Source organism: Protopterus annectens, chromosome 2.part1 (assembly GCF_019279795.1).
Source record: "Protopterus annectens isolate FY-2018-M chromosome 2.part1, PAN1.0, whole genome shotgun sequence".
In the NCBI taxonomy this organism is placed as follows: domain Eukaryota; kingdom Metazoa; phylum Chordata; order Ceratodontiformes; family Protopteridae; genus Protopterus; species Protopterus annectens.
Window position 1 is genome coordinate 1079467598 of NC_056729.1, and position 22680 is coordinate 1079490277.

The 22680-nt window shown below is 38.3% G+C and overlaps 2 protein-coding genes across 3 annotated transcripts in view; both read right to left on the minus strand.

Moving 5' to 3' along the window:
- LOC122794329 (mucin-3A-like) overlaps positions 1-699 on the minus strand; it is a 1511548-nt gene extending 1510849 nt beyond the window's left edge. For both annotated transcript variants that reach the window (XM_044062634.1, XM_044062633.1), the window contains exon 1: positions 533-699. In XM_044062634.1, coding sequence (XP_043918569.1) covers positions 533-629 — 97 coding nt within the window. In that variant the 5' untranslated portion in view covers positions 630-699. The remainder of the gene's footprint in view (positions 1-532) is intronic.
- Positions 700-8155: 7456 nt separating this feature from the next.
- Positions 8156-22680, minus strand: part of LOC122794935 — a 533471-nt gene continuing 518946 nt past the window's right edge. Inside the window, exons 16-17 of the mRNA XM_044063530.1 lie at positions 16519-16671; positions 8156-8352 (exon numbers count right to left, since the gene is read on the minus strand). Coding sequence (XP_043919465.1) covers positions 8156-8352; positions 16519-16671 — 350 coding nt within the window. The remainder of the gene's footprint in view (positions 8353-16518; positions 16672-22680) is intronic.

Consider the following 22680-nt stretch of genomic DNA (forward strand, 5'->3'; position numbering starts at 1 on the left):
CACAAAATGTAGGGTTTATTAAAGTAATATCATATCCTCTCTATCAGGGATTAACAAAATGCTGCAGTCTGCTCCAGGAAATTGCGATAAGCTTCAAGAAAGGCAAACGTATTTTTCAATAACATTCTTACATTTCCATTTACCAGGAGAGACCACATGTTCAAAGGATTACTGTAGCTGAGTAATATATATTTACTGAGCAGTTTATTAGCAGATTAAGCTTTACTTGAAGAATTTGAGCATTAAACAGTTCTATCAGTTCCTTGTAGCCTTCTTTGACTGAAAAGCAATGTTAACTTTCCTTGAACATGCATTCACTACTTAAGCATTTAGTTTCTAATGAGGTCCCACTGTTTCTTAACAAATCCTAGCTTGTCCTCCATGTTTATGAAAGAAGAACAGATTGCAAGAGCAGAAAGAAGTACACACCAAAGAGCAACTGAACGTTCACACAAGTTACTAAGAAACCACAAAAAATTAATGCAGCTTTCACAGGTAAGTAATTCTTATAATGTACTGGAAGAGTAGTTACCTGGAGGAGGTGAATAGGGTTCACAGGTTCCATTGTAAGGAATATCTCTAATGCAGCTACAGTTGTTGGAGGTTGTATTTAAGCAGTTTCCATACATGCTACATGTCTGGCTGTCCCAAATGTGGTTTTCCTCACAAACACACTCTATGTTGGAATCTGTTAGTGCACACACTAAAATCAAACTAAAAGAGGTGGAGTCAAATAAATGTCTTGATAATATAGTTTATGAGGTCAGTTACAATATGTTCATGGCTTTACAGATGAGGCATGTAAGACTGATACTTCTGTAATTACATAGGTAAGTAATAGTTCAATGTAGTTACAGTCACTAAAATATGTATTCTTTGTATAAGTGTCTCTTATATGTGCTTTCGATACTTTTTTTGTTTTACTCTCATCCTGGGCTGAACCTAAAAACCAACAAAGAAATCAGTGTTTTACTATGATTAATAAATTTAAATAAACAAACAAGCAAACTAACAGTACGCTCTGTTTTAAAGGTATCCTCGCTTTAACAGCATCTGTTGTACACGATAGTGTTCAGGACTGGCACATTTCTGAATAAGCTTATTAACCGAGTAGTATGGTCGTAGTCACATTTAATCTGCTTCTACTTATACTTTAGCGACTGCTGTTCTTTTACTCCGCTGTCTAAAAGAGTGTACCGACGGCTAGCTGCTTGTTTAAAGCCCTGCTTAAAGGGATCGCTGCATAGAATAGCCCTTGCAGCAGTAGCAATAGATATTTGCTTATTTTAGTCTTCATTTAATCAACAGCCTTGCCTACATCTTAGCGACTGCTATTGTTTAGTGTTGAATTGCACTTGCTAGCTTAAAACCCTGCTTAGAGGGATCGCTGCCTACATCTTAGCGACTGCTATTGTTTAGTGTTGAAATGCACTTGCTAGCTTAAAACCCTGCTTAGAGGGATCGCTGCCTACATCTTAGCGACTGCTATTGTTTAGTGTTGAAATGCACTTGCTAGCTTAAAACCCTGCTTAGAGGGATCGCTGCATAGGATAGCCCATGCAGCAGCAGCAAGTATTATCTGCTTACTTTGTATAGTGTTTAAACGCTCTTTAAAGGGCTTAGAGAGATCGCTGCATAGGATAGCGCCCTTGCAGTAGCAGCAATTTTTATCCGCTTATTTGGACAGAGTTTAAACGCTCTTGCTAGTTTAAAACCTTACTCAAAGGGATCGCTGCATAGGATAGCGTCCATGCATTAGCAGCAATTATTATCTGCTTAATTTGTTCTTCGCTTAATCAACAGCCTTAATTAACCCTAGCGACTGCTGTTGTACTGTGTTTAAACGCTCTTGCTGTGTAAAGCGTACACTATGATGATTATACTTGACTACTACTAGCACATTTTTATTAATATAGAAGGACTACTCCCTAGCTTGACTAGTTTTATCTAGACATACCAAGGTACAACGAATTTATTAGGGACTTCATTACTTATTATATTTGTTAACTGTCCTAGTATCTACACATTTACTCATTGCGCTACACGCCAGCTTCCACGTGCGAGTGTTCTTCACACGTGCTTGGCTACTGCAGCTGTAGGACGCGCCAAGGCGCTATCATTGTATGAAACACTAACCCAAGAGAACGCTGTTAACATAGCAGTACCTACTGTGGAGATAATGTTTTTCCATCGACATTGTTTGTTCCTTTTACTTCATTTGTTATAGAGCCTAGTTACACACCTACAAGTCTATCTGGTCTGCAGTATTTCATTGTGTACTTAACATTGTAGTAGCTTCATTTGCTACATTATTTCCATTGAAGTGTTTCTGATTTGCAAAATGTTACTGTGTTCATAACCATTGTGATACACTCCATTGTTACATTTTACTTAGTCATTATCTGCTCTGTTTTAGTATTTTGTGCCTACATCTCTTTTCACCTGTATATCTTCACTATTAAGGTATAGATGTTGTTACTATTACACTTTCATTAACCATCACTCTACTTTTCTTCTGTCTCCAGTTGTTTTTACCCTGCATATTCCCATTGGGACCTCGCCTAGTGGATACTTCCACCTAACTAGGTCACCAGACTCTACCTTGTTTTGTGGTCCCAATACTACCTCTCTGCTGCCTTAACCCCTGCTGGGAAGGTTGAACCAAGTCTCCTCCAAAGGACACTGAAGAAGTATGTGTATTTGCTGCTCTATGCTTCTGTAATTATACTCCTTGTTGAACCTGTATATGCTATCTCCCTGCCAGTACAGCCAGCGGCCTACATCCCCTTCATCCTTGCCTCTCCACTCCCATCCCTATCTAATTTCTCTACTCCTTACATGCTCCTTACATTCAGTCCTCTTTAGCCCTTACACTGCCTCAGTGGCCCAGTGTACTTCTACATTTAACCACCAGAGGGCACCCCCCACACTGATATTCCTTCTTACTTACTCCTTGCATATTTTTTTACTAGCCTTTACCTTATTTTACCTTTCTCCAAACTCTTAGCCCATTCTGCCTAGATTATCCAGAACCTACTCACTCTGTTACAGCTACTTCCTGCATTCCATGCTCCACTGATTGGCTCTTCTCCTTCTCCTGTGCTTCCCGCTCCGTTCGCCCTCCGGGCTCACTCCGCTCCCCTACCCTGCCCCCAATTCCCACCCGCCCCCAGCACTCCCAGCTATATTCCTCTTATTACCACACCCACTTCCTCCCCACTCCAATCAAACACCAACACCCTGCACACACCCATTTTCTAATCACCCATAGTTACCACACCCTCTACTTAGCTACACTACAAACTCCAAGTCCAAACTTCAACTCTGACAATCAGCCCTATCTTTACCTTCTACTTACCTCTACCTCTTCTGCCACCTCCTTCCGTACACCACACTCCCCACTACAATCTAGGACAACTACATCACATCCTCCTATAATTATCTTTAAAAACAAACTTAATACTAATTGATTCTATACACAAAGTAATCATTAATAACATGCTTTTAAAACCTTCATCCATCTCTCTTTTACTACTACTACTTCTAAAACTTACCTTTCTTTACTACCTCACCCAACCCAGTACCTGCCAGCATCCACAACTCTATCATACTACCAACCATCTAAACTCCCCCTACTCACATTCACACTCACCTATCTCTCCACATCTATATCCTATAAATCACCTCCTATCCTTCTCTTACAAAGTACTTACTTCTCATAGACTCCCCATCCTCTTAACTACCAGTAACCCCTTCTTCAACACAACATCTCCCAACCCATTTACTAAACTACTTAATTACTTTTCTAACCATATCCTTCATCTAGTCACCAGTCTCTTATCAGGTGATATCCATCCTAACCCAGGCCCCTCAACCTCTACTACTATACGTAAACCTCTATTACTTACTTCACTAAACTCCCAAAGCATAGTCAACAAATTAACAACCCTCCATGCCTGGATCACATATAATAAACCTGACATCCTATCTATTTCAGAAACATGGCTAAAACCCCATATAAAAAGCTCTGAAATAATCCCACCTAACTACTCTATCATTAGAAAAGACAGGTCCCATAAAAAAGGCGGCGGTGTAGCTCTTCTATTTTCTACTTCCTTGTCAATTACTCCCTTCAATAAACCTATTCCACAATTCAACAATGCTGAACTACTCATCACTCTCCTACAAGTCAACAAGCATAAACATATATGTCTTGCATCCCTCTATATTCCCCCAGGTGACAATATCTCTACATTAGAAGACATTCTCTCCTGGCTCTCCAGTAACATTAATAATGAAACCATAATCCTAGGTGATGTAAATATTAACTGGACCTCAATTCAATCTCCATCCAACCCCCTTAACATCAACCTATATAACTTTTCCCAACTAATCAACAAAGTAACACGTCCTTCTAAAAACCTTTCCTGTGGCAGTATACTAGACTGGATCCTTGTGTCACACCCACACTATTACTCTGACAGTGGTACTCTTCCCGATGCTCTAAGTGATCATATGCCCATCTTCACATACCGACTCCTTGTATCTCTCTCCACCCCCACAATTATATTACCACACGCAACCACAAAATTTCAACCCAACAACATTCTCAGATTCTTTAAAAGCAATCAACTGGAACACTCTTAGGACACTACCCTTAGAAGACGCTGTTTCTCACTTTAACTCTACATTCTTAAGAATACTAGATTCCCAAGCCCCCCAAAGGACAAAACGAATAAAAAATAATTCTGCTCCATGGCTTACCAGAGATACATTAGCAACCATGCACCTTAGAGACAAAGCCTGGGCACTTTATCAGAAAAGAAAGTCCCCTGATTCCCACACTGAATACCGAACCCTCCGAAATAAAGTCAAAAAACTTATTATCTCTGACAGACAAAATTACTTCTTTACCCTCCAAAACAATAATAAAACAAATCCACAGAAATTCTGGAAAGGTATCTCCACCCTCCTTAACCCCAGCAAACCACACACCCCTTCCCCCGACCCAAATGCCCCAGATCTAGACCTGGCTACTGAATTCAACTCCTTCTTCATTGACTCTATTAGCAAACTAACTTCCTCTTTCCCTACCTCTACCATACCATCCAATACCCCCTCACCCTCTCCTGCCAAAAGCCCACCCTGCACTTCTCTTCCTTCCTCATTCCCATCTTCTCTAACTACATCCCATAACTCTTCTCCCTCTCTAACATCCTCATCATCCTCACCAACATCAAATACTTTGCCTCTTCACACAACTCCATTCTCATTAAAACCTATACCCATTTCTACAATAAAAAAACTACTTCATAAACTGAAGCCCGGCACAAATGCACCTGATGATATTCCCTCATATTTCCTAAGCGTTGCTGCTGATGCAATTGCCTATCCCATAAGCATCCTCATCAACCGCTCAATCCTAGAATGTACAGTGCCCCAACTCTGGAAACAAGCCTTTATCATCCCCCTTCATAAAGGCGGTAATAACTGCAGTGTTAACAACTTCCGCCCCATTGCTATCTTGTCCCCTATCTCTAAACTACTTGAAAAATGTGTTCAACTTCAACTACTACCACATCTTTTAGACAATAACCTTCTCACACCTACACAACATGGCTTTAGGCCAAATCATAGCACCATGACAGCCCTCCTCTCCTATCTAGAAACTGTAAATAAAGCTCGTGATTCCGGCATATTGTCTCTACCCTACTACTTGACCTTTCTAAGGCTTTTGATACCATTTCACACAGCCTGCTATTAACTAAACTTTCCAAACTTAACCTTTCTTCCTCCTCTGTGAACTGGTTCTCCAGCTACCTATCTAACAGACACCAAGCTGTAAAATGGAAAAAGGCCACTTCCTCTTTTCTTAGTACCCCCACCGGGGTTCCCCAAGGCTCCATACTTGGTCCTCTTCTCTTTAACATTTTTATAAACGACTTTCACAAATCTATTCCTTTCTCTAACATCATCCAATATGCTGACGATTCCACCATTATCTGCTCTGCCTCATCTACTCCTGAGCTTCTAAAGCTCACACAAGCAGCTTTCTCTATTACTGAGCATTGGATGGAAATAAACCACCTTGCTCTCAACGCCTCCAAAACTAAACTCATGGTATTTACCCCCACTAAAACTACTCCCTTTGATACAAACACATTCCTGATCACTAGTCAAAACAATTCAACCCTAGAACTCGTATCTGAAACCAAGTTACTTGGTGTTCAAATTGATAACCAACTTAATTTCAATTCCCACATACACCTAAACATTAAAACCCACCAAAAGCTGGGTATGCTTTACCCTTGAAAATCAATATCTCACAAAGACCTCAAAATCACTCTGTCTTCTTCCTTTCTTATTCCCTCCCTTCTCTATGGTTCACCTCTCCTAACTAATATTCAGACCTCTCTTAAAACAACTTTCCTCATGCTACAACAAAATCGCCAAGTTCGCCAACGGACACAGGTCATTCACCCATCACTGTTCCTCTCTCCAAAAACTACATTGGCTTGAACTTCCACATCAGCTCAATTACATTCAGCTTACCCTAGCCCACAAACTCATTAACAACCCCTCTCTTTGTCCCTCCCTGTCTTCTTCTTTTAAGTTTCACTTACCTGATAGAATCTTAAGGTCAAACAATCAAAACCTATTAGAAATACTTAAACCAAAGCGCCCCCAGGCAAAACCTACTATCCTTTAACATAGCTCGTCTTTGGAACTCACTCCCACCATCTATTCGTACCATCTCTAATCTCTATTCATTCAAAAATCTCTTCATACTCATCTTACGTCCCAATGGGAATGCTCTTGTTCCCATCCATCATAAAAATCTGGAACCCTTCATCCTTCATCCTCCATTCATTCTCTTCCTACTCAACAAAGCCTGTATACTTATTACTTTCTCGAATTCTAACCACACCATATAACAATATAATCCTACCTCTTTAATGCCATAACCTACCTCTCATTATTTGTACTTTTTCAATAATTCACATTTTCTAATGTACATCAAATGCAAAAGTTATGACTGTACTCTTTTTTTTACATTGTATAAGTAGCCTAGCTATGTTGTTTTCAACTTGTCTGTTAGTTTGCATTAAGAAGCTTTTTAAATGTATGTACTTATTCTGTTTGTCTGTTCTTTTTTGGAGCTTTTCTCCCCAGGACTCCATTGAAAACGGGTTCTTTTAGGCCCAATGGACTATCCTGGTAAACCAACTGCAAATAAATAAAATAAATAAATAAAATAAATAATTAACTGACTAATAAAGCAATTAACGAGTCATGGTTCACTTGTTAAAGAGAAACACAAATTATTAAAACTATCTGAAATGATGGTGAATGACATGAGTGAAAGGGAAACAAACAGTACAGTAGTATATTTTCTTTTATCTTTATCCGAATATTTTCTGCCTTGATTTCTAAATTTGGAAAGCTATTTGCTTTATGTAAACAGCGGACTGTGTGCTCAGAATGTTATATCCAGAAGAATGGTCTGACACTATATCATAGTCTTAATCATGTACCACAAAAAACATAGGTTGGTATTAGGCTCTTAAGATAATAGTAGAGAGCACAACAGACTAGTACCTCAGCTAGTTCAGCAATATGTACCATTGATCTAACCAGTGTTTATTCATCACAAAATGTAGGGTTTATTAAAGTAATATCATATCCTCTCTATCAGGGATTAACAAAATGCTGCAGTCTGCTCCAGGAAATTGCGATAAGCTTCAAGAAAGGCAAACGTATTTTTCAATAACATTCTTACATTTCCATTTACCAGGAGAGACCACATGTTCAAAGGATTACTGTAGCTGAGTAATATATATTTACTGAGCAGTTTATTAGCAGATTAAGCTTTACTTGAAGAATTTGAGCATTAAACAGTTCTATCAGTTCCTTGTAGCCTTCTTTGACTGAAAAGCAATGTTAACTTTCCTTGAACATGCATTCACTACTTAAGCATTTAGTTTCTAATGAGGTCCCACTGTTTCTTAACAAATCCTAGCTTGTCCTCCATGTTTATGAAAGAAGAACAGATTGCAAGAGCAGAAAGAAGTACACACCAAAGAGCAACTGAACGTTCACACAAGTTACTAAGAAACCACAAAAAATTAATGCAGCTTTCACAGGTAAGTAATTCTTATAATGTACTGGAAGAGTAGTTACCTGGAGGAGGTGAATAGGGTTCACAGGTTCCATTGTAAGGAATATCTCTAATGCAGCTACAGTTGTTGGAGGTTGTATTTAAGCAGTTTCCATACATGCTACATGTCTGGCTGTCCCAAATGTGGTTTTCCTCACAAACACACTCTATGTTGGAATCTGTTAGTGCACACACTAAAACAAAATAAAAATACTGTTAAGACATGAAGTGATCAAAGTAAATAATAAAATGTTCTGTGTAGCAAGAATAGCACAAGTTAGTCTAACACTCTTCCAATAAAGTAAACCCAAAGTATACAGCTGTGTCATCAGTTGTCTAGCTGCAAAACTGCTTTAGTTAAAACAAAGTTGGTGTTCAAATCATAAGCTTACATTTGGTTTCATTTAACTCCTGTCACAATGTCTGTAAAGGAAACATGATGAAAATATTGCAAACTGTCAGAAAAGTAGTAATCATTTTCAATGAATGCTCATGCCACTGGTTTCAGCAAATGCTATTGTCCTATATCTCATTACACTCTTAAAAGGTTGTATTGTGTTTCTGTCTGGCTCAAAAAATAGGTTTTCCACAAACATAGAAAAACGGTAGCCTACACATATTAAATAGCAATTTTCTCATCAGTAATGTGCTTGGAATTAACTATTTTATTGCTACTCCTTTTTTTAATGTCTCCAAGTCTCCAAGTCTTTTGGATTTCTAATACCCTGACAAGAATGGACCCCATTCCTAAGTCAAAATACGATTAATGTTCATGAAATTAGTATTGTTTCAGTCTTTGATGTTAGCCAAAAGTGCTGTTTGCAGCACCGACAATTTGCCCAGTAATGACTCCTTCTATAATTGATATGGAGTTACATTTACCAGTAACATATCTAAGTATGATTGTAAATTCTTTTTATAAGACCCATTGCTCCTCCTACTACTACTAGAACTGTCAGGGCATCTTTCTTCCACATTGCCCTCAATTCTGCCTGCAAATCCTGGTATTTTATGACTTTGTGTCTCTCTGCAAGTAAGACAATGTAGTCACTGGGTATAGTAATTTCAGTGATCAATGCTACTTTTGTCTTCTTTTCATGGACTACTATATTGGTAATGGATGACCCATGTGATATAAACTTCATCATTTTCTATGATGCTTTGTGGCTCATGTTTCCAGTGTTTTTTAGGTACTTCAATATTATAATGTTTGCGCAATCCCCAATGCAACAGTCTTGCCATATTACTATGCCTTTCAGTATACAGTCCTTCTTCCATTAGTGTATCACAACCAGCAAAAAGATGCAAGACTGTTTCCAATTCTGTTTTGCAAAACCTACATTTGTCTGTTTCTTCCACATGTTCAATGGATTTTGTAAACCAAAGTGTATGTAGTCCACTATCTTCAGCCATCAATATTAACCTTTTATCTTTTGGTTTAAATTCACCTCTCCCTAACCATTCCTGTGTTTGATCCTGATCAACATGAGGTTGTTCCAAGAGTTTTCTATACCTGCAACTATATTTACGCATTTTCCATATTTATTTCCTTCTCATCTGATCCTTCACCTTATATTCTTTCTTTTATTTTTTGCCATATTCAATTGCTGCCTGATATTTATCTACTTCTATTTTGATTTTCTATTCCCACTTGACACTGATATGCTTCTGCTAAACTAAGCAGGGAAGTCATCTTAGACTTATTCTCCTCATGTTTCAAAACTTTCACTACATTTGGTTCTTGTGAGGTCAGCAGATATGTATGCAGTCCAAGGATTGCAGATCTGTACCTGTAATCAATTTCGAGGAGGCCCATACTTCCTTCAGAATAGGTATTATATAATCTTGGTATGCAATGATTTTTTATAAATCATTTGATGAACGTGAAGCAACATGCTTCTTTTGGGGCCAGTTAATCACTCCAATACTGTAAGTTGGGACAGGAAGAGCAACTTTGTTTATAGCTTGGACTGTTCCTAGAAGTTAACACTGATTTTAGTGTTAAAGTTTTCTAAAATATTCCTTGCTGTGTTTTATTCACATTTGCTCATGTTTTATTGTTGATCCTTTTTCAGTTACCAAATATTTCTACACTACCTCTTACTCAAGTTTTTTTATATCACATTCCTGTCACAAACTGATGTTTTTTTGTTGCTGCAGCTTTCCTGATTTAACGGTTGTTTTTTGCACATTTATTAAGACCAAATGACATTCTTATATCTTCTGAAAAAGTTTTGACCACTTGCAGTTGTGCTTTCAGTCACTCATCTGATGAACTAGACAGTTTTAAATCATCTACAATAAGAAGACAAGTCTTTACACTTTGCTGTTTTATGGGAGCCAAATTGTAGCCATCACCTCATCTGTTAAGTAGACAACTTAATGGGTTAAGGGCAAGACAAAATAGCAGCTGTAACAGAGAGCCACCCTGGAATATCCCCCTTTGAATTTTTACCCCTGGAATAATAATTTGTCTTTTATCATGGCTTAACTGCAAAGTGATTTGCGACTGTTTCATGGTCACTGTAATGTAATTGATCAGTGTAGGGTGTATCTTATAAATTTTTAAGCACTTTTATCAGTGAATGTGGGATACTGTGGGATACTGTCAAATGCTTTCGTGTAGTCTACCCATGCCATACTTAGATGTTTCCCACTTTTTTACAATTCTCCATTATGACTATTTAACAACAAATGATCCTTTGTTCCATATGACTTTCTTTTATTACCATTTTGTTCTATTGTCATGTTTGAATTTTCTTCTAAATGACTATAAACTCTGTTTGTATCAATTCCATTGTATAGTTTATACATTATTGGAAGGCAAAGTATTGGAGTCTCTTTCATATAGTCGAAGGTTCAACTCCACAAACCTCCATTTGTCGAGCCGATATAAGTGAATGTTCACTTAAGTGAATGTTCACATCAGTGAATTACTACAACAGGGAATGGAATTATATGGCCAACATTGGGAAATTTTCCTTTTTCCCCACTGTAGTGTGATGTCAGAGTTAGCATATATAGGTAGGGGAGTATGGGGGTATAGCCCTCCACCTTGGTGGGTTTGACATACTGCTGTATGTGTGATGGTCATTATGCTGACCAAGTAATTCCATTCCCTGTTGCAGTAATTCACTGATGTGAATATTCACTCTTGTTGGCTTGATGAACGGAGGTTTGTGGATTGAACCTTCGATTATCTGAAATAGATCCAAGTTGTTGGCCTATAGTTTTTTATGTTAGCTTTGGCTAACTCTTCATGTAAAGATGTTAATACTTTTAGCCAGAAGTTAGGTACTACACCTGGGCCTGGGGTTTTCCAATTAGGAGCTTTTCTTAACTTTGTTTCAATCTCCCTAGTTGTTCATCCAATTTCATATCCTGTACATTTGAACTTCTTATTCTTTCTTTTACTTCTTCCATCCATTTAGCATATTTGTTATGTTCCACGGGATCTTCATAGATATTTTTCCAAAATGTTTTTATTTCTCCTTTTTTTTGTGGTGTTTCAATTCCTTTTGTCTTGTTTCCCACTTTTCTATAAAATGTTTTGAGTCATCAGTAAATTGCTTATTTTGTACTTTTTCTTTATATTTATCTGCATATCTTTTAAGTTGTTCTGCCTCTGCTGATATTTTTAGTTTATTGTTCATGATAGTTCATGATAGATCCTGCTCTGTTCTAATAATGTGCATTGCTTTTATCACGTCTATCTTTCTGAGTATTTTTGTTGATCTGTTCCCTCTTCTACATTCTTCTAACTGTGACACTTCTTACCTTAATTGCTTTATAGTTTATTCTGTTTGATACTTCCATGATGGCATTCAATTTCTCCCCTTTATTTCTCTTATGACCCTGTGTTTTTGTGGTGAGACTCGATCTATTATTAATTTAGCTGAACAGTAATGCATTCTATTTGTTTCTGTTATATCACGTGAATCTCGATGAACAGTCCTTATTACTATTCATTTGTTTTATCAGACTTCTAAGTTTTTGGGTTTTATTGAGTTTCTATAGTCTATTTCTTTCATTGATCTTAATATGTCTATCCATTTCTATTAAATCAAGCAACTCTTCAAAAAATAACTGAGGGTGCAACAAGTAACTTGTAACCAACGCAAAATGTCCCACAGAAAAAGACCACGATCCACGCTGTGTTGAAATACCAAAAAACAGATGTTCTTTATTGTAAATAGACCTCTGAACAATCTAGTAGTTTAGCGCTTTCATGTATAACAATACACTTCATCAGAACAAAGTAAAAACACTGAAACAACAGTTTATATAGTTGAAAAACCGCCAAAATTAATTAATTGATACAACTCCCTTCCCTTTTAAAGCAACAGCATTCAAATACACTAAAAAAGCTCATTGTGCTGTATAACCCTAGGTTCATCAACACTGCCTGTACATCCTATAGTAAAAATAGATGAATAAATTAAAATCAATATTTAAAAATTATTATATATCACAATGTAAATTGATAATATACCACATCAATATTAGTCAAAAATGAGAACTAATTGTGCATATGTACAAAGTTCCATGTGGAATAAAACCTGAACAGAATAAGTATGATAAGGTACCAGACCAGGGATAATATTAATATAAAACACATATGAAAAATAACAATTCTCAGCAATGAAATGCGTGTGTATTCCAAAAATAAAATAAAATAAAATACATGCTGTACTTCCTTGCACTAATTTCAACCTCCAAGAATAATAAGTTGTGTATAATCTCTACCGTGGTGTATTGTGTTGTATGAGGGTGTGATTTTTTAAAAACTTATGAAACTGTAATTGTTAAACATTCCTGATCAGTGGCTTAGTGGGAATCATCTCGTTGAGACCTGGAAAACTGGCTGCATTCAACTTTAGTTGCCATTTTTATTTTCCTTCTCACCCACAATACTCTTAATATCACCACCTCTAGGATTAACCTTCACAATTTCCAAAATAGCAAACTTAAACTTCTCACAGGTATTACTGTTAGCAATATGTCGAAATAAAGCATTGTTGTCATCTTTTTTCCTCATACAATATGTATGATCATAAATCCTGTTTTTTAATTGCCTGTCGGTTTTCCCGACATAAAAACAGGAACATGAACAACACATTGCTAAGTATACCAAATGTCTGGACTGACAGTTCCCATTGGCAAACCAAATTTTATTCCTGTTGACATTTTTAAGTGTACAACAATCATTCTCAAAAATAAAGGCACATTGGGAACAACGACCACATTTCTTGGTCCCTCTACACTTGTTGTTAATGTTCCAAAATTGCCTGCTGGCCTTCAGTTCAATAAGACTTTTGATGTTAAGCCCCGTTTTGTACAGAAATGTAGGCCTGTCACAAACATATTCTTTAATACTCTCATCACTGGTAATTATGTTCCAGTTTGTAGTGACAATGTCTTTGACCTTGCCAACATGTTTGCCGTATTTAAGGATAAAAGACTTGGAATAATGCCCTTCCCTTTTGTTTATATCTATTGAGTCCTTAATATTATTGTTAACTTTGGACTTAATGCTCATACCAAGTGGGATTGACCCTTTCCCCAATAAAGGTGGATACTTCTTCCCCCACTCTTGAACCACGTACTGTGTCACATCCTTAATCAAATGAGTTGGGTACCCTTTATCCTTAAACATTCTCCCAATGAAATCAATTTCCAACTCCATTTCCTTTTTCCCTGATGTCATCCTGGCAGCTCGAATACACTGCCCCTTTAATATGCTGCGTTTCTGAGAATAAGGATGACTACTACTGAAATCAAGATAACCATTACTAAATGTATCTTTTCTGTAAATCTTGGATTGAAAGGATGTGCCATCACTATATAAAAATACATCCAAATAGTTGATACCAACCCTATTGTATTGATGTACAAATTCTAAGTAGGTAGTTGTCTGATTAATATAATCAATAAAATTAGAAAGTTGTGTAGTATCACCTTAATTGCTTTATAGTTTATTCTGTTTGATACTTCCATGATGGCATTCAATTTCTCCCCTTTATTTCTCTTATGACCCTGTGTTTTTGTGGTGAGACTCGATCTATTATTAATTTAGCTGAACAGTAATGCATTCTATTTGTTTCTGTTATATCACGTGAATCTCGATGAACAGTCCTTATTACTATTCATTTGTTTTATCAGACTTCTAAGTTTTTGGGTTTTATTGAGTTTCTGTAGTCTATTTCTTTCATTGATCTTAATATGTCTTTCCATTTCTATTAAATCAAGCAACTCTTCTCTTAGATTGTTTTCTTCTAAAGTAAAGGCACATTCTTTGTTCTCCATTTCCTGCGGGCAATCTATAGAAAGTTCCGGAGCATCTTCCTGTATCACATTCTCTTCAGTTTCATCCTGTGTCATCCATTGCTCTTTCATATGGGAGCTCACTGGCCTATCACTCCTCAGCATTGACTGCATCAGAGTTGCCACAGTTTCTTGCTCCTTCTCTTGTGCAACTCCATATGAACATATGCACTGTTTTCCTATGAAAGGCTCCAAAGCATCTTTATATGGCAACTGATCAGACATTTTCTGCTCCACTAGTTTCTCCTTAATTTGGGGATCTATTGCTCAATCATGCTGTGATGTTATCTGAGTTAGATTTTCTACACTAAAGGCTTCACTTCGCAGTAATTCACAACCTCAGTTTCTATTTCTTTAACTTCTGCATTATGCATATATTTTTCAGCTCATGCACTCTGATGTCTGCCTTGGCTCACCTTGTCTGTAAACTGCTGATATACTGGCATGTGCAATAACTTGCTATACTGATGCTTTTCCAGGTAACATATACAATTCATTTTGTAATGAGTTTCACTTATAGTTTACAGCTCCACTGCTGACACTCAGATGGTTCTCACATTGCATTAACCATTCTTCACTCTTTTTCCATGATTTTTTTATGTTTCAAAATTTTGCAGGCACTTTATCTTGCTCATCTCAATGAATTATGCCATTTATATTGTGACCTCTAACCGGCCTTAGCAATTCATGTACATCCCCTTCCACTGTACATCTACATTGCTAGACAGTTGTCTTAGTGCACTCACATCCCTTACTGGTGGTGCTCATACACTTTCATTGTTTTCCTCAGATGCAAGTGTGTTCATGTGGCCATGAGGTAGCTCACCACAACCTAACTGTGGGTGTGTGCCATGGCTGCGATGAGAGGCTGCAGTCATGTAATATATACTGGCTGCATGCCTATTTTTTTAGCTCTCTTGCTCCCTGCATTATGAATGGAAACAGTGTTCGATTGGCTGGGAACATGCATGCAGTATTTATGAATCCTCAAATGTGTCTTAGTTAACTGAAGCAAGTAAAATTGTGAAAGTGCATGACTCTCTTCCTACACTATTTCTTTAGGTAGTATTCAGTGAGACAATCACACTAACATGTATCTTCATTGTTTTAAACTGATAGATCAAATCATTAAAGTGATTTCTATTTCTGTGACTATACATTCAAATAGACCATATTATGTGATACAAATAATACGTTTCTTAGACATTAATACAGATATTTTGAAATCTGTATACAGAACAAAAAAGTGAACCTTGTTCTGTCAACAGGATCAGGAATGAGTAGGAGAGACCATCATTCAGACATGCGCGCACACACACACACACACACACACACACACACACACACACACACACACACACACACACACACACGCACACACGCACACACACACACACACACACACACACACACGCACGCACACACACACGCACGCACGCACGCACACACACACACACACACACACACACACACACACACACACACACACACACACACACGCACGCACACACGCACACACACACACACACACACACACACACACACACACACACACACACACACACACACACACACACACACTGTGGTGATGGGGAGTAACAGGCAATGCACTATACTGCAAAGGTCATCCCCTTAGTTCCACAAGTAGGCCTGCCTCTCCCCACATGTCACAAAACGCGGTTTCCCCTAGTCACCACCAATGAAATCAAAATGCCCAATATGCCTTTGAGTGAACACAAACCCTCCGACCCATCAGAAGAGCTGAGTATGTCATGCCCCTTCACTCCTTCCCCTCCCTGCATGGCTCTTCCAGAGATGTGGCTGCAAACTGGCCATCGTTCACCTTGGTCACAGTCAGGGCTTCATCCTTCTGTGTGATGGAGTCAGGCTGATACATCTCTTTTAATTCTCAATCAGTAAAATAATTATACAGGAACCTGAGATAACTAATGTAAAAATATCATAGGAGATTAAGATAATTAATGTGACTGTCTGAATATTGCATTTGCAAAGAATAGTACAGTCCAGAAAATTACCTGCAGTCATCTCAAGGAAGGTGATGTTTGCTGTGATATCCGAAGGTGTATTCAGTATGACAGGAAGAGTAAGGCTTCTGAAAATTTCTCTCAGAGAATTTAGTAGCGCATCAGGAGTTTCGATGTAAATTTCATATTTAATAAATTTGGAAACTGTAGAGAAAAAAGCAACACAGATTAATACTGCTTAACCTAAGGCTGCAGTAACAGCACAGTTTACATGCATATACCATAAGAAGCTCTGTAATACTCACTGTCTGATAAATAGTATGACCGGAAACTTCCATTAATACTCAAAAAATATTACTACATGGTACCAGCAAAGTGTAAATTTTTCAGTTGTGGAAGCATAAAACTTCTGTATAAGACTGTACAAAAAAAAAAAACATGGAAAACAAACTTCATATGAAATAGCCTATCTGAGTTCCAGATGCTCTATATTAATTTGCACTAAGTTAGTTTCTGGTGCTATTACATATGCAAATTAATAATTCAATATGAATAGAAGTATTAGGGCAATTATGAGACAACTACAATATGCACCAGAGCAGTTTTCTGAAATAGGTTATTGCACTATTCAGAGGTCTGCTAACCAGACCAAAGTTGCTATAGTGCAGTTTTTTCAAAAACATTCTAGTCACTCAGTAAAATGATTAGAAAGTAGCAAAAAAGGAGGAGGGGCAGGTAACGTAATGGTATGTCACAGATCAAGTATTTTGAAGTGGGATTTTTAAACTTGTAAAAGAAAGGAAGTTTGACTGAGAAAGTCTTGAATTTGGTCAAGATGAAAGCATTTCCCTGTACTTTGATTTTTATTTTCATTTTGATTTGATGGTTTTCTTACATAATAAATTTTGGGTTTTTGTCTTTAGCTGACCATTTTTTATTGCTTTTATAGTGCAGTTACTGAAGCTGTCATAAATCCCGATTACTCTAAAATATAACATATCAGGGCCATAACAGTTACTATTTAACAATAGTAGGAATGGCTGACAAAGATAGAAGAAGACAACATGGATCTAACTTTATTGTAAACATATAACTTTCAATATTTGATGTTGTCTTTTCTGTCCACCTCAATCTGTAGGACAGAGTCTCCACCAAGTAGCAATTCCAGAGTAGTCATAGGACAGAACATTCTGCAAAATGGTGCAACCAAATGAAGCTCTAATCCCAGATTGAATGTCCAATTTGTAATGGGACACAAAGGTATAGGTGTTACACCAAGTAGCTGCCTCAAAAATGTCATAAAAAAAAAGCCTGAATGAAAAAGGTAGCTGAAATAGCAACCACTCTGGTGGAATGAGCCTTGAGATTTATAGGCAAAGAAGTTCCTTTTGGGGAGTGTGCAAAGGAGATGCAATCAGAAAAAAAAATCAGGATGGGGTAATTTTAGAAACAAACCTTCCAATTCATGTTTTCAAAAAAGAAACAAAATGCAATTTGGAAAGAAAATAGGTAAATAAATGGGCTGATTCAAATTAGATTCATAGGCTACCTTAGGCAGGAAAAAAGGCTGGTGTTTAAAGTAACTATCCTTGTGGAATACCAGATAAGGGGAAGTGAAGACTTTCTTGAAGATGAGACACCATTCTTGCTGATGTAACAGCTCCTAGAATAAGAGTCTTCCAGGAAAAAGCACTGAAGATATTGTGGCTTGTGGTTCAAAGGGAGGTCTGATAAAAACTTGCAATAGCAGACTGAAGTCCAAAGGGGGTTCTGGATCATGAACAGGTGGATGTAATAGAAATGTGCCTCTCAAAAAGGCATTGGAAGCTTAGGGGCTGCCACGGGCATATTATCCATGCCAATATGGTAGCTAGAAATCATGGCTAATTTAATTTTAATGGTAGAGTAACTGAGTCTCGAGTGAAAAGGACCAGCCATAAATCCAGGATGACATCCAAGGGTGCAGAAAAGGGATCCAAACATTAGGAAGTGCCTCAAATAAAGAACAAATTCCACCTACTGACATAAACATTTCTAGTGGAGGACTTCCAAGAAAAGAAATGATGTGAATAACTCTTTGGATGCGTGGCCATCATTGGAATTAGAGGAACCATGCAGTTAGTTTGATGGAGTGTAGATTTCAGTGAGTTAGGCCCAAAGAATGAGAAATGAGACTGGAAAAGGATCCAGAACCTATGACTGGTAAAGAAGGTGAGGCCACAGAAAGGAGACCCAAACTTGGCAGGGACAGAAGAGGGCAATGAGGATGACAATTGTTCTGCAGCAGGCTGCTTTCTGAAGACACTTGATTATCAGTAGAGCTGAGAATTAGGTGAAGAGTAGATCTGGAGGCCAAGCATGCAAAAGATTGGTGACTGTCTCTTTCCCAGTATCAGGAGATACGACCTGCTGCATTTTGTCTTGGATGGGAAAGTAAACAGATAACAGCAGAGGGTGACTCAGCAGTTGAAAATACACACAACTTTTTCTGGATTCACGGAACACTCATGAGGCAGAATAATATGTCTGCTCAGACTGTCCTCCAGGATGATGGATTTTGACAGAATGTACATTGTAATCAGAATACATCAACAGGGCGTCACGCATTGCCAAAATTTAATGGCTTCTCAACACATGTTGTAGGATCAAATTTTTCCTTGCTTGTTGAAATAACATGTCACCAACATATTGTCAATCTGAATGGGAATCACAGCCTTAGGGAGAAGGTTCTGAAAGGTCTACAGTGCTAGAAGGACTGCCCTCATCTCCAAGATGTTGACGTGAAGACTGACCTTGGAGTGAGTTCAGGTGCCTCCCTACACCAGACGGGAAGCACATGTGATCATCATGGCCTGAGGAAGGGGAAGAATAAAAGGTCAATTTGCCGCGATCAGAGGAAATTCAAGCCACTATCAAATATAGTGACAACAGATGTTTGTTACAAAAACTGGAAAACTAATCGTATCAGTCAGATAAGACCACTGAACTGCCAGAGCCCATTGGAGTAGCCACTGGGAATCTTGATAAGAGAAGTAGACAAACGGAATCAGCCATATTACCAAGGAGGCAAAGAACTGAGGATGCAGGAGGTTTGCAAACCTGAAGGATTTGAGAAGCATGCAAACAAATAGATTTTTTTCTTGATGAAGGTAGTTTGACTGTCTGATAAACTGTATCCTAATGACAAATGATAAATTCCAATACTTGATTTGATTCCAAGCTTGATGTTTTTATAATTCACTGTTATACCCAAGGACAGACACAGCTACAGCAAGGAATTTAGTGCTTTGATCAGGGTTGCATATCTGGAAGTCATCAGGAGTCAGTTGTTCAGGCAGAAGACCTGTAACCCCTGCAGCCTGAGCCAGGCTGTTGCAACTGCCATACATTGTGTGAACACCCAGGGAACTGTCGTGAGGCTAAAGGGCAGAGCTCAAAAGTGATAATGACTGACTCCCAGCTGAATAGGCAGGAACCTCCTGAAATGCTTTACTATATTTATGTGATGGTAGACATCCTTGAGGTATACTGAGCATATGCAGTCATCCTTCCTCAGAAACTGTAGAATGGACTACATTGTGTCTATCTGTAACTTGATCTGTTAGACAAATCAGTTCAACTGAGATTCAAAACTGGTCTGTGGTCCTTGGTTTTCTTTGGTACTAAATACTGAATAGACCCTGATCCTCATTGGTCTGGCATGACTTCTTGGACGACTCAGTTGAGAAACAGTTTTTGAATTTCCACTGCCACTTCCCTTGACTAACAGGATGGAAATTGTGTAACCTCTAGATATGACTCAACACCCATGCATCAGATGTGATAGCCTCTCAAGCTTTTATGTAGAAAGCCAGACAAGTCCTGACTGACTCCAGACTGCAGTAGTACTTCAGGAGTTCTGGAAGAGCTTCCCAAAGAAAGCCCCCACAGAAGCCCTAGTTCTGTGACCCACCCCTGTCTCATGAGCAGCTTTCACTGTAATTGCCCTCTCTGCCTTTGAACCATCACTAGGGGCATCCTGGAAAGGTTTCTGTGACTTACAAAAAAAAGAGATGCATCCCACCATTCTTGTTCCTCAAGAGGAATTTCTGAGGGGTATAGAAGCAAACTCCAATGGCACACAGTCTCTTTCCATCCTCCTCATTCCTAGTTAGTGTCCCTTTGACCCTTGGGGCAAAAAATTGATGACCTTCAAATGTAGCATTGGCAAGGATACTTAAAACAGTCCACATCCAGGAAAGATTGTGCATAGCAACATGGGTACTTGCCACAAGGGACATTCCATCTGCTGAACTAGACAACATCCTGATGATATAGACTGCATCATTGACAACTGAGCCTCTATGGACTTTTGAACATCCAGGGCTGCTGAGTTTTCACAACCTTTGAGACTTCTAGATAAGAACTCTCTGAAGTCTTGTCAAATAGGCAAGGTAATTCAGTGCATGTAAGGCAAATGTGGCTGAAACATATACCTGCTTTCCCAAATGATAGACAGCCTGAGACTCTATGTTGGGTGGAAGAACCGATAAACTCTCTTTGGAGGTGTCCTTCTTAGTGGATGCTGCAACCAAAATGACATCCACAGCCAGGCCCTTTCTCCAGTAAGGTCTGTCTTTGGGTGGAATTACAACCTTGCTGGGTTTCTTGGGGGAGAGGTTCCACCATGTCAGATTCCCTTCAGGTTCTGCAAGAAACTAGGTGCACAAGGGCATCTCGAGGGAAGACTAACCAGGATATGGATGTATCCACACTGAAAGCCTCGGAAAAAATACAACTCCTCCAGGGAGAGGCTTTGGAGTTTGAGCAAATTGTCAAACTTTTAAAGGAGGTTTCTTTGTGTGGGGATTTGTGAGAGCCTTCTCCTTCATCAAGGATGGCATCCTCTTGTCGTTTTTAATTTCTCCAAGTCTTTTGCGTTTCTAATGCCAACATGGGAATGGACCCCATTCCTAAATCAAAGTACGATTAAAGTTCATGAAATTGGTATTGTTTCACTCTTTGATGTTACCCACAATGTGCCCGGTAATGACTCCTTCTGCAATTCGTACGGTGTTACATGAATTGGTAACATATCTAAAGATGATTGTAAATTCTTTTTTATAAGACCAGTTGCTCCTCCTACTATTGGAACTGTTTGGGTATCTTTCTTCCACACAGCTCTCGTTTCTGCTTGTAGATCGAGGTATTTTATGACTTTGTGTCTCTCTGTACACAAGACACTGTAGTCACTAGGTGTGGTGATTTCAATAATGAATGCTACTTTTGTCGTCTTTTCTTGGACCACTATATCCAGTTTTCTAGCATCTATCTTTTGGACTCTTGGTATTGGATGATCCCATGTGATGTAAACTTCATAATTTTCTATGATTCTCTGTGGCTCATGTTTCCAGTGTTTTTCAGCCACTTCGATACCATAATGTTTGCACAATTTCCAGTGTAACAATCTCACCACATTTTTATGCCTTTCAGCATACAGTCCCTCTGCCATTAGAGAGTCAAAACCAGCAATAAGGTGTGTGACTGTTTCAATTCAGTTCCACAAAACCTACATATGTCTGTTTCTCCCACATGTTCAATGGACCAGCGTGTATGTAGCCCACTGTCTTGGGCTGCCAATATTAACCTTTCATTTTTTATGTAAATTCACCTCTCCTTAACCTCTTCCAGAAGTTTTCTATACTTGCAACTATATTTATGCTTTTTCCACATTCCTTGCCATCTCATCTGGTCCTTCATCTTATATTCCTTCTTTTGTTTTTTAGCAAATTCAGTTGTTGCCTGTTTTTTATCCATTTCTGGTTTGATTTCCATTCCTGCTTGACGTTGATATGCTTCTGCTAAGTAAAGCAGAGATGTCATCTTAGATTTATTCTCCTCATGTTTCAAAACTTTCACCACATTTGGATCTTGTGAGGTCAGTAGATATGTGTGGAGTCCCACGATTGCAGATCTATACATGTAATCAATTTCAAGGAGGCCCATCCCTCTTTCAGAATGGGGAATATATAATCTTGGTATCCACTGATATTTATAAATCATTTGGTGAGCATGAAGCAGACCCAACATCCCCAGAACCAAAGAAAGCGGGGGAGGAACCACAACACTTAGAATCAAAGAAGCCACAGACTCAGACTTTAGAACTTAGGAAGTAGGGATGATCCCAAGGTCCATATACACCTGAAGAAAGGAATGTATCTGCTGTTCCGAGTC